Source organism: Chiloscyllium punctatum, chromosome 6 (assembly GCF_047496795.1).
Source record: "Chiloscyllium punctatum isolate Juve2018m chromosome 6, sChiPun1.3, whole genome shotgun sequence".
Lineage (NCBI taxonomy): Eukaryota > Metazoa > Chordata > Chondrichthyes > Orectolobiformes > Hemiscylliidae > Chiloscyllium > Chiloscyllium punctatum.
Window position 1 is genome coordinate 40,081,239 of NC_092744.1, and position 13,945 is coordinate 40,095,183.

General features: G+C 39.1%; 1 protein-coding gene across 9 annotated transcripts in view; it reads right to left on the reverse strand.

The window, feature by feature from the left end:
* armc9 (armadillo repeat containing 9) overlaps nucleotides 1-13,945 on the reverse strand; it is a 157,496-nt gene that overhangs the window by 56,415 nt on the left and 87,136 nt on the right. For all 9 annotated transcript variants that reach the window (XM_072572497.1, XM_072572495.1, XM_072572496.1 and 6 more), the window contains 2 exons: nucleotides 6,445-6,556; nucleotides 15-107 (listed from right to left, as the gene is read on the reverse strand). In XM_072572497.1, the coding sequence (XP_072428598.1) occupies nucleotides 15-107; nucleotides 6,445-6,556 (205 nt within the window). The remainder of the gene's footprint in view (nucleotides 1-14; nucleotides 108-6,444; nucleotides 6,557-13,945) is intronic.

Below are 13,945 nucleotides of genomic sequence, written 5' to 3' on the forward strand. Positions count from 1 at the left end.
TAAAATCAGCTAACCTGACTCTTAATATGACATTCCAGCAGATCATTACTAATGTAAGCCTGAAGGACTGTATCCCTTTGCTCTCCAGGATGAGACTGTGTCAGCCGCTATGGGAGTCAAAGAAAAATACATTAATCTACTTTTGTAACACACATTTTTTAAAAAACTTCATATTCTTTATTCTGTTGGAATTCCAACTTTAAGAATAAAGGAATTCTAATTCACTTTTAGATTGATAGAAAATATTAGTTTAAGGTTGGCGTCAATAAACTATTGCAAAGTTTCACAATTCTGCAGTAAGGGTATATCTAACTTGATTTTATTACATTCCGGTCCAATATATCCTTTAATGCTGGTTTTAATGTGATAAAATTTCACAGGGGCATTGTGAAACAAAATTTGACACTGAGATACACAAGGAGATTTCCATGCAAATAACCAAATGAGAGGAAGATGTTAGGAGCATTTTGAAAGACAAGAGGAAGGTAAAGAAGCAGAGTTTTATGGAGGCAATTTATGACCGCAGCAACTGAATGTCAATGGTGAAATAATTTAAAGTCGATAAAGTCTAGGAAGCCAGAATTAAAGCAGCACAAATATCTTGAAGAATTGTTGAGCTAGAAGAGATAACGAGGGATGATCCGGGGTGTGATTTTAAAGCAAGAATGAAAATTTTAAAACCAGTATATTGCTCAACCAGGAGGTAATGTAGGTCAATGAACAAATAAGATGAGGATACAGGCTGAAGAAGTTTGCATGATTTAAGGTGTGTGAGATGTAAGGCTGGCCAGAGCACAATGGAAATTGTCAAGTCTAGAAGTAATAAAAATGTATGAAAGGGACTTTCAGCAGCAGAGCAATTGAAGCAAAGGTAGAGTTGAGAGATATTATGGAAGTGAAAATAAGTAGTCTCATTGCTGGCAGATATATGACTGGAAGCACATCTTATGGTATCAAGGTTAATAACAGTCTGACTCAACCTCAGACTGTTGCTAGGGACAGATGCGATCAGTAGCCATGAAATGGGAGGCCTAAGTTAATAACATCAATCTTTCCAACATTTAGAGGAAATTTATGCTTATTCAGGATCTGGGTTCAAATCCCGCCATGGCAGATGGTGGAATTTAAATTCAATAAATATCTGGAATTAAGACTCTAATGATGACCATGAATCCATTGTCAATTGTGGGAAAAACACATTTGGTTCAAACTGCTATTCTTACCCAGTCTAGTTGTTGTGAAGTTGAAGGTGTGTACTGTACCTTTAAGAGAGAGTGAATGCTATTTTGCACTGAGAGCTTACAAGGACCTGTCATATGACTAGCTAGCAGTCTTGGAGTGTACTGGAAAATTGAAAATATGTAACATTTGGCTGTGAAAGATACCTGAGTTGATTGGCTAAATTCGATTGCTGTCAAAACAGCAATCAGTTTAAATTATGCCCCAGGATGATAAAACCCAACTGAGTTTGAATTTATTGTTTTTGCCAACCTCGAACCAATGAGACAATCTGATGTTTGAGGTATAAAACAAACAGGCATTTTGAAAGTCAGAGAGTAACTGCCATCGAGAAAGACTGCCATTCAAAATACCCTCAAAGCTACCTTTTCTCATATGAAACTTCTTTGCAGTACAAGACAGAAGACGACTCAGGGAGATCTTCAGCTGAAAGGAGAAGGATACCGGAGACAACAGCTGCTGTGTGGTTTTCAAATTAAGTTGATGTAATTTTAATATGGGTTTTTATTGCAACAGCATATTGTTTTAAAGTTAGAGGCAGATAACAAGCAGTTAGGAGAAAGGGGGGCTTAGAGTTGTGAATAATTGTTGTCTAATGTTCACTTTTAGAATTAAGGAATAAATTCATATTTTTCTTTAAATAGTAGAATTTGGGAGTTCTCTGTCACTCAAAGTTTAACAGATTAAGAGGTGAGGTGAGCTTTTCTGGGCGTTTGGTTTAATTAGCAGAGGAGTTCACCGCCGTGTTGTAGCATAGTCTACATGTATCTCTAGACCCACAGCAATTTGGTTGATCTTAATGTCCTCTGGCCATTTAGGGATGGGCAATAAATGGCCAGCGACACACTGATCCTGTGAATTAATTTTTTAAAAATGTTAGCATGCAGTTTTGAAATTTAAACCAAATGCTCTCAAACTATGATATGGTTGCAGAGCTAATGTTTGGAGTCAAAAACTCCTCCACTGCTAAGGTAGCAATGGCAACTATGAAGAAGAACTCGAGTGAGACAGCCAGACTCATTGGCTGCTTGCTGCTAAACAGCAAGGGGTGGACACAGACCTCAGTGAGTTCTTTAACTTCAGGAAGTTCTTTTGGCAGTGAGTGGCTCCAGTGTTTGGGATGTTTCTACACAGGCCTGGTGCAACTAGAAACAGCCAAGTGTTATTCAGCAACTAGAAGCAGGAGAAACTGGAGGAGCATGGACGCTGAGCTAGGGAGGTATGTGGTGGCTTCAAAATTTAGTGTGTTCCTGCTCTTGAAATGCAAGCTCGTTACCTTGGGATGGCGATGGTCCACAGGGACTGGAAACTAGACCTAAGGTAGTACAGGCCGGCCAGAAGAGGAATTTATTACTGTGTTTGGAAGGTGAGGGGAGAGGGGCTAATTACTGTCTTGCGCTGGGGGTAAGATAGATGAAGGAGATGGTCTGCATATTATGTGGAGAAGAGAACATAAGGGATTGATTACCATGCAGGAGTGGGGCTGATTACTGACAGGCTGTGGGGCAAGGATTAAGGGCTGATTACACTGTGTGGGGAATAGGGGCTGAGGGTTTTCTTGTGTCCCTGGGGAATATAGAAAGGTTGGGTAAAACCAGCATGAATACACACAATATTAACAGTTTTTCAAAAATGCAGATTTTCATAGGTGCATTTTCTCCTATACCTTGCTGCTGAGGTGGTGACAGACACAACAAGGTAATAATTTGAAGTGCTAATATACTTGTCCCTTCATTGCCATCTCACTAATTATATTATGTCTGAGAAAGTCCAGTGGAAGCTTTTTTGACTTACTGACAATTAAGGCCCTTAAGTGGTGAATTGATGGCACCTGAGGACTTCAATCAGCCAATCTGGCAGGTGGGAAAGGTAACTGGTTTCTCAGCTGGGTAATCAGGCTGCCGTGTCCAACGGGTTGGGGTGGGAAGCTCCATTTGCACCAACTGAGGACAATCAGAGGCAGGTATTCGGTACAGCGGGATGGCCTCTTCCGCTGACCTTCACTGCCCGAATCTCTCTCCCTATGATCCCACTCCACTGCCAAGGTCTGTGATAGGCCAAGAAGCTGACTGGTCAAACCTAAACAAGCTATATGGGAAGTGATCTGGTGAACGTTGCTCGAAAGAGACCTGGTAAGACTGATGAAAGGGGTACTGAAATTGGGCATTCTTACATTTTCCCTTATTAGTGCAAGATAAAAAGCCCCAGTACACATTTCTCTTTTTTAGCAATATTAATTTTCATATTTATATGGTGCATTATTGGATTGTAATCCATAATATGTGAACATTAATAATTAAGCACCTAATATATTGCTTTATTTTTGCCAACATGTAGAGTAACATTAAAAATCCAAGTGTTAAAACGGGGACAGATTGGAAAATTGTTTGGGAAATACTGATCTAGGGTCAGTGGAGGAATTGAGGAAAGAGATAAAGTTGTCAGTATATATATTTTGAATAATGTTGTCAAGGGTAGTTTGAAGATGAGAAATTACGCCAGTGACAGTAATATAGGAACAGGAAGAGAAACCAATGCAAATAATAATTTGGCTAAACCTGTAGTTTGCATACACGTGGAGCCTGACACTGTACTTTTAGAGATGTTGGTGAGGAGCAGAATGTATACAATAAATAGGACAGAAAGAATAGATCCTTGGGAAACACCAGACAAAATGGTGCAGGAACAGCAAGAGAAGCCACGGTCCTCTGGGAACAATCAGATAGATATGAATATTGCAATCCCACTCAATCGAACAACAGAAGAAGTGGCCTGGAGGAGAACAATGTTGTCAAATGTGTCAAGTTTGCAGAGGTCAAAAGGATAAGGAACAATAATTTATCATCATCACACTCACATAGAATGTCATGGATGACTTCGGTAAAAGTAGATTAGGTATTATTTGCTCTTATTTCTTGATACTCATTCTAGGTAATTCCATCGCTGCAGAACCTGAAGGGAGGTCAATAACATTGGCCTCAGTTTAGGAAGGAGACAGTTGGTCAAGGCTTCAGCTCTGGGTTGACAGACTTCAAAATTTGTTACAACTACAACTTCTGCCAGCAGTGCCTTCAGGCATTACTGCAACACCTGGTGCAGTTGAAAAGCCTATGATTTGTATCTTGAAGATGTAGTACATGTGGACTTCAGGAAGCATTTGATAAGGTGCTACACAAAAGGTTAATACACAAGGTAAGACCACAGTGGGTCACAGGTAATTTATTAGTTTGGATAGAGAATTGGCTAGTCAACAGAAAAACAGAAAGTTATGATAAATGGGTCTTTTTCTGGTGGCAAGATATAACTAGTGGGGTCCCACAGGTTCACTCCTTGGGCCCTAACTATTTACAATCTATATTAAGGAGTCAGATGCAGGTACAGTAACCAACTTTGCAGAGGGAACCTAACCTATAATGAAGAAATAAGAAATTTACAAATGAATATGGATAAATTAGGTGAATGGGCCAACATTTAGGAGATGGGTTTTAATGTGGCTAAGTGGAAGGTTATCTATTTTGGTCAGAAGGCAATTTATAATTTAAATGGACAGAAACTTCAGAGTGTTTCGACGAAGATGGATCGAGGTGTCTTTGCACATGAATGTAGAAAATTAGTACGCAAGTATAGCAGGCAAATAGCATTTATTGCTAAAAGAATAGAGTATAAAAGTAGGGAAGCATTGCTGCAACTGTGCAATGCATTAGTGAGATTGTACCTGGAGTACTGCATGCAGTTTTGATCCCTTTCCTTGAGCAAGGCTGTCACTGCACGAGAGGCAATTCAGAGAATGTTCACTAAATTGATTCCAGAAGCGAGCAGTTTATCTTATGAAGACAGAATGAGCAATTTAAGCGTATGATTTTTTGAGATTTTAGATGAATGAGACAAAATCTAAATGGGGTACACAAGATATTAAAGGGGATTGACAAAATAGATGAAGAGAGGATACTTCTTATTGAGGGGTACTTTCGAAAGAGAGGTCACAGTTTTAGGATAAGGGGGTGGCATATTTTAAACAGAGATAAAGAGAAATTTGCTTCTCATAGAATCGTAGAATTTCTACAGTGTGGAAACAGGCCATTTGACCCAACAAGTCCACACCGACCCTCCGAAGAGTAACCCACCCAGACCAAGTCCTCTACCCTATTACTCCAGATTTACCCCTGACTAATACACCTAACTTACACATCCCTAGACACTATGGGCAATTTAGCATGGCCAATTAACCCTCACCTGCACATCTTTGGATTATGGGCAGAAACTGGAGCACCCGGAAAAAAGCCCAAGCAGACACGAGGAGAATGTGCAAACTCCACACAGACAGTCATCCTTGGCTGGAATCGAACCCGAGGTCCCTGGCACTGTGAGTCACAGTGCTGCTTCTCCCAACAGGTTGTGAATCTATGGAATTCACTACTCCAGAGTCTGATAGATGCTGGGTCATTGAGTAAATTGAAGGAGAAAGTCAGATTTTCAATTAACAATGGGTTGAAGGGTCATGGTGAGTGAGCAGGAAAGTGGATTTGAGGCCAAGATGAGATCAGCCATAACCATACTGAATGGTGGAGCAAGCTCGAGGGGACTTAATTGCCTGCTCTAAATTCTTATACTTTATTAACTGTCACAGCTCACATATAGGTTAAGGGAGGTTGGACAAAACTGTAGCTCAACTAAGAACATATTCCTCTCAGAAAGGTTGAGGAAAGAGAAAATGCTATTAAAGCAGAATGTGGAGTTTAAGACCAGGTGTCTTCAAGATGGGGGTGCTATACATTGCTCTACAGTCAAAGAGCCAGAAAGTACTTAATGCATAGACTCAAACACTGAAGAATAGAAACTTGAGCAAGCTATCAAAGGGCTACTGACATCCATCAAACTATTCGCCAGCATAAGTAATTAGTTTTAAGAAAGCAAGCTTGAAAAAAAAATGTAGTCGCAAGTGCAGGCAAGAGAACAATATATTTCTGGCAAGTGTAATATAAAGAAAGTCAACTATGAAAAACAGCTTCAGAATAGGGTAAACACAAAATTAATTCTCAGCAATCTACATAAATACTGTACTTTGTTGATCTTATTATCCACATTCAGAATGTATTGGATAAGCTAGAAACAATGCATCACCACATTCAAGGCAAACTGCAAAAGATTCAAAATAACTGATGCTATAGAATAATTTACCAAAGTTAAAGACAATTTTATACACACCCAACGCAGTGCTTGCAAAAGAAGTGCTTTTAGTCGATCATTTCCATGGACTAAATCATTCTTCAGCTTTTCATAATCAAGAGACGGCAATAAAGGTACATCTTTTGATTTCCTAAAAAAATTAAACATTTCGTAGCAGCAATATTATTTTAAAGAAATTAAAAATTTAGCAGCAGCAATATTATTTAAAAATTGCATTTAGTGCAAAACAGCCAACTCAAATCTCAAAGCACAATATTTCAGGAAACCATACTATCAAAAATTAGTAATTGATAATTTAATCAATTTAATTTTAACCAAATAGCTAATTGATTAAACACAACGGATTCAGCTGCCATTGATTTTAAATCAGGAACAGGAATTAATTGGCAGCTCAATTGGGAGAATGTTGGTCTGAAGATCTGGTTCAACCTGGGCTTGGAAACAATTTCATTTGAGAGGCTCTTGTGGTACAGAGGCAGTTCCCATTTGCTCTAGAGGTGTGTAATAACATCTCAGAACAGGTTGACTAGGGGAAAATAGGTTGAATAAAAAAAGGGCAGAAAATTAGGCATTCACACCAGTCATGTTCTTTTCAAAGCAACTTTTCACGAACCAGCAAGTATCATAAAATGAACCAATCCAACTGCTCAAATAATAGCATTTCATATTTTTCAGTTGCTATTCTCATTCCTCATTCAAATGAAAATATACAACCAGAAATAATGAGATAGCACATTAAAAGAAGAATCACTTATGATACTCACAAAGTTCACGTGTAAAGTATCTATATAAAGGTTCCCTTCAATTGGCCTGCACTTAACGTTAAATTGGTGATTTCACTTGAGCATGAGGACTGGAATTTTCTGGCTTTGCATGCAAGTAAGTCAAATAGGAATGGAATAAAAAGACTACTTATATCTTTCTCTTATAGAACGTCAAACTTACACAATGTAGCATAGCAACCGCAGTTGTCAAACATAATAACCACGTGGAAAGGAAAAGGGAGTTAGTTCAAGAGTGCAATATTCTGTACATGAGATGTTAGCACATCATTTAAGTTATTGTTTTCTTGAATATTCAGAGAACACATACTCAGGCAGAAAGTAAATGAAACACTGAGGCACAAGTGGTTGACAGAAAAAAAGCTTGCATTATTCTCTACAATTTATTCAAGAATAATATTGAATTCATCTTATTGAGGAGCATTAAGATTTGTGATGCTGCCAGAGACCAACAATTGCATGACATTCATTAGCACAAGTTTTTGAGGAGATACGATAAATATCCTCTTAACCATGCCAGCTAGCTTCAGATACTGTGCCAAAATCAGTTTGGAATGGTTACGAGCAAAATACATTGGTACTTCTGCCGATGCACATTCTGTTTGGGACATTGTGTGTTCAATTGTTCGATCACACTCATAAACGTGATGCATGTCTGGTGTACTGAGTGGAGACGAAACTGGAAATAAAACTTGTCTTCCAAAACACATTGATTCCCCAGCCTGCAGCTTAAAGCAGATATCGACTCAGACCTAGGCAGCAAGAACTAGGAACTATTGACAAGTGGCCTTAAGCATAACACATCATTAAATGTATGTAGTGTTGCTAAAATCTCTGTACATAACCCAAACAATACTACACCATTAATTTGATATGTTCTGTTTCTGTAACCTCTACCTGCCTCAGCAAGTCATCCTGATAGGATCAGAAATAATGAGTTTCAACAGGCCCATTTCAAGATGCTTTTCCAATAAAGGCAAGTGAGCCTGAGGCTCTAGTCTCGAAAAACAGGAGATTGGGAGTGAGGCCTCTGAAGAATGTTGTTCCCAAGCGTGGGGCCCAGCGGTCAGCAACTGTGGTTAAAGCTGTACACTAGTGGTAGTTGCTATCGGTTAACCAGCCAGAATTGTAGTAAATAAATGTTGCATTTAGTAACTTCACACATACTTGTCTCATGTTAACAACCACATCCACAAGTAAGTGCTTTGCTCCTTAAGTATTATATAACATGGACAAACCTTAGTTACTTGAAGATTATGTATAAACAATAAAGCACTTGTAATTATACTCAGGAAATCAATTTACACCATATTGTGTTGCTATTTGGTTAACAGAATAATAAATAAATCGTAAGAATGATACAAGGGTGTGGAGAATTAAATTATGAGAATTTATTGCATAAACCTAGTTTTTATTTATGTATGGAAAATTGAGGAGTGATCTGTTGATTTAAAGTGTTGAAAGGATTCTATAGACTGGATATGGAGAAACTATTTTCTCTAATTGGGAAAGTGGGAGTAATGGAACCCAATTTTAAACTCAGAGTTAGACCACTTAGGAAAGAAATTAGGAAACATTGTTTTTCACACATCAAGTATACAGAAATCAGTAATCCTGTCTCCAATAGAGTCTGAATGCAAGGACAAACTAAGCTTTTGAGATAGGGATAGCTAGACTTTTCTTAGGTGTTATGATTCCAGCTGATATTATTTCTGGACAAATCAGATCCCAGACTAAAATGTGGCTTGACGCACCATATTTTGTTTTGTTTTTATTTATTAGTGTGATCTTTCACTGAAACACAAGCACACAATACTACAGATTTGTTTGTAACAATAAAAAAGAAGTTTTTTGCACAAAAGTAATTAGGATAAAATAGGACAAATCAAGTTACATATTCTTGGAAAAAATGTAATACATGTCGTAAAAGTGGGATTTCATCTGTCAACATCATTATTTTACAGTAGTTAAATACTAGAGAGTTACCAGAGAATATGGGTGATGAATGGAAGATGTAAATTGTTTTATTTCTAAACTAGTCATCATCTCTTTGAATATCTGTAACATAAAATTTGAACCTTGATGTGACTGTACTGCTTGAGATGGTAAATATCATGAAAAAACTGAACAACCATTTCCACAACCACTTTAGCAGTGATTCTTCCTCAAGGCATGGCTTCAGAAAAACTTGCAAAAACATTCATACCCATTAAATGAAGCTGATTCCCATTACTGGTTACAGGTAGGGGTCCTATACAATTCATTAAGATCGACGGATTGATTCTCCAAATGTTGATATCAGAATTAAAGGTGCTGGTTTAATTAATGATTGGGCTTTCACCAGTGCCTGACACGTATGGCATGTCAGCTAAACCTGCCGATACACCACTTCCCTTACCTCCATCCAGGGCCCCAAACACTCCTTCCAGGTGAGACAGACGTTCGCCTGCCTCTCTTCCAACTAGTTAATTGCATCAGGTGCTCCCAATATGGTTTTCTCTATATTGGGGAAACTGAACATAAACTTAGGGAACGGTTCACCAAGCATCGCAGCTGGGTCCGCAGGGGCAGACCTGACCTCACTGTCACTACCCATTTCAATTCCCCCGAGCACTCCCTTTCTGACATGACCATCCTTGGCCTCCTCCATGGCCAAAACAAGCCACACCGCAAATTGGAACAACAACAACAACTCACCTTCCGCTTGAGCAGTCTACAGCCTAGAGGACTCAATATTAATTTCTCCAATTTCAAATCATCTCACTCCCCATCCCCCAACTCATGTCCTAGCCCGTTCCCATGCCTTCCACTGCTCCCTGTCTCCAAAACAGATTCATTCCTCCCATTGACCAACCATATAGTACCCTCTACCCTCTCCTTGCCTATCCCCACTTCACCACTCTCAACCTGCTATCCCTTTTATCTGCAGCTCCCCCAATCCTGAAGAAGGGTTACACCCAAAAGATCAACTTTCCACCTCCTGATGCTGCCTGGCTTGCCTGCCTGTCAATTTTGGATTCAAGCATCTGCAATTTTTTTTTGTTTCTGAACAAAATTTGACTACATCTTTATGTAATCCTCGTCAATAAAAATGTTTCAATCTTTTAGGCTAGGTTTTCCAAATACCTAAGTCAGCTGCTATTGAATTTCACAAAAATACTATACAATACAGCACAGCACAGGAGCAGACCCTTCAAGCCCAACAAATCTGTGCCAATTCCTAATCTTTATTTAGACCTGCTACCTATTGCTTTTGCACTGCTTCTATTCCTCTGTTCACCTCCCATTCATGTGTCTATCAAGATATGCTTTAAACATTGCTAGTATGCCAGCTTCCACTACCTCCACTTGCAGTGAATTCCAGGCACCCACTTATCCTCTGTGAATTTTTATTCCTGCACTTCTCCCCAAAACTTACTCCCTCTCAGCTTGAATCTGTGCACACTTGTTGGTGACTTTTCCCTCCTGGAAAAATACCTCTAAATATTCATCTTATCTATGCCTCTCATAATTTTGTAGACCTCCAACAGTTCACTCCTCAGGATCCGTCTTTTCAGTGAAAACAATCAGAGTTCATCCAACCTCTTCTCATAACTAAGACCCTCCAGATCCAGAAAAATCTTCTTTGCACCATCTCCAAAGCATCCACATCCTTCTGGTAGTGTAGTGACCAGAAATGCACACAATACTCCAAATGTGGCCTTACAAAAGTTTATACAGCTGCAACTAGCCAATTTTTATATTTGATGCCCCGCCAATGAAGGCAAGTGTGCTGTATGCCTTCTCGACCACCTTATCCACTTGTGTTGCCACTTTCAGAGATTGGTGGACCTGAACACCCAGATCCTCTGATCCAGATTTTTAAAGACACCCACATGTCAGTTATGGATTTCCAAGCCGCATACCAAACTGACTAACATCATTATTCATTCACTGTCACTGGGTCAAAATCCCTGAACCTCCTTCCGAACTGCACCTTTGACATATCTAAACCTCAAGATCTGCAGTAGCACATGAAGGTAGCTTATCACTACCTTCCCAAAGGCAATTAGTGATGGACAAAAATGCTGACTCAACTGGTAAAGGCCACATCCTATGAACAAGTAATGAAGAAAATAATTTCCAATGATTTGTGATCAATTTCCTCTATGAAATGCATACTGAATTGGAATGTACTGATATTGAATACTAGTACAAATGATGCATGCAGTATGTTTGAATAACTGGATTGAGAGTGTGATAGAATTTCTTTGGCCATAGGCAACTGTTTTGCCATCTTGCAAAAGACGTTCCTTGCCTTTGTGAGATTCATCAAGCCTCAAGATGGTCTGTCTCCTTGGGTATTAGTACCGCAATATACAGTGCAGGTCTCTTCTGACAATGTAAATCAACATGTTGATTGCTATCTTAGGTATATATAAAATGTCCTTCCTGAAGAGCTTTCTTAATGATAACACTTTATTGGCAAAGTCTAGTATGTATACTGGAGAGAATTTAAGAAGTGAGGCATCTCTGCTAGTTCTTTTTAGCCTGGTGAATATGCAGAAGTAGTACACTTACGATTTTGCCTGGGTGAGGCAGATGCCAGAACATAGTAGAATGGATAAAGTTGATCTGATCCATATTTACCTGGTATTTTTTGATGTTGAAGAACATTGGTGCCATTAGTGTTGACTTTGATCATGCTGTTCTCTAGTTTTGCCCTTCATCATTGTAATTCGCAATGCACACACATCTAGGAATACATTTTGTAATTTAGTCTGTACTGTTAGAATAAATTCTGGCTGATGGATACACCAAAAGGCGGTCTCTGGAAACAACATCTTCGAAGTGGTGTCCTGAAGCTAATGATTTCTTGAAATTCCTTCAACAAATATAATATTTGAGGGCCTGCTTGAAGAACAATTTAATTCCTGGGAATTCTGGATTCAAATCCTCTAATGCTGAGACTTCATATTTGCACCACTTTAAAGCAAAATTTAGATATTTTGGATCCAAGCATACTCAAAGACCTAAGAAATAGGAACAAGAGTAGACCATTCGGCCCTCCGAACCTGCTCCGCCATTCAATAGGATCAAGGTTGATTTGATATTCCTCACGTCATCTTTCCTGTCTTTTCCCTTACACTGCACAATGCTGTTTCAGCACATGTCCTAGAGCTGTAAGTCAGTGTGCTAATGCAGATAATACTATCATGCTATATCATACAACTTGCTCTGAAGCTTCTCCAGGATGGATACAGCATAATTTCTAGGAGGTCAATTGACAGGATTGCATCTTCTCTGAGGTGTAATGCAATATTGTTTTTGAAGTTTCTGATAGTGACAATACTGTTTGGTTATATCTAAAGGAGGTCATGGGGGACTCAATTCAATTATTCTTGCCTTCACTGCTACTATTGATATACTGGTGAGCTCATGAACAGTCACAATGTTGAGTTCTGTATATGCAGGTACTACTGCTCCACTTGTGCCCATCACAACTTGTCGTTTCCATGTAAACCTGCCACAGCTATACTTCACTGTTAATGCAACAAGGTGAGGAATGGATGACCTATTGTACATAGTGGTCTGTTGTATTACTGACTTCCAAAAATCCAAACACAACTTCTTCAGGATTCTGAATGATGAGGTATTTGACCTTGCTCCCAAGTCAACTTGAGTTATAGAGTCATAGAGATGTACAGCACGGAAACAGACCAAATTGTCCATGCCAACCAGATAACCTAAATTAATCTAATCTCATTTGCCACCTTTTGGCCCATAGCCCTTTTAACCCTTCCTATTCATGCACCCATCTAGATGCATTTAAAATGGTGTAATATTTTTTTTCAATTCTTTCGCAACATCTTTCCCATAGCAGGGAGACCAGAATTGTGTGCAATATTCCAAAAGTGATCAACAAATGTCCTGTACAGCCGCAACTCCTACACTCTGCACTGACCAATAAAGGCAAGTGTACCAAATGCCTTCTTCACTACCCTCTACCTTCAAATCCACTTTCAACGATCTATGAACCTGTACCCCAAGGTTTCTTTGATCGGTAAAACTCCCCAGGACCTTACCATTTAGTGTTTAAGTCCTGCACTAATTTGCCTTACCAAAATGCAGCACCTCACATTTATCTAAATTATACTTCATCTGCCACTCCTTGGCCCATTTGCCTATCTGATCAAGGTCCCATTGTATTTTGAGATGACTATCTATGCTGTTGACTACATCACCAATTTTGATGCCATCTGTCACTAGCCATACCTCCTATGTTCATATCCAAATCATTTATATAAATAATTAAAAGCAGTGGATACAGCACTGAATCTTGTGGCACACTGCTCACAGGCCTCCAGTCCGAAAAGCAACCATCCACTACTACCACCCTCTGTCTCCTACCTTCAAGCCAATTTTGGATCCAAGTAGGTATCTCTCCCTAGATTCCATGTAATCTAACCTTGCTAAACAGTCTACCATGTGGAACATGGACGAACACCTTGCTAAAGTCCACATAGACAACAGCCACCAATCTGCTCTGTCACTTCTTCAAAAAATTCAATCAAGTTAGTGAAACATAATTTCCCACGCAGAAAGCCATGTTGACTGTTCCTAATCAGTCCTTGTCTTTCCAAATACGTGTAAATTCTGTCCCTCAGAATCCCCCCCCCCCCCAATAACTTACCCACCATTCATGTTAGGCTCACCAGTCTTTGGTTCCATGGCTTTTCCTTACCACCTTTCTTAAA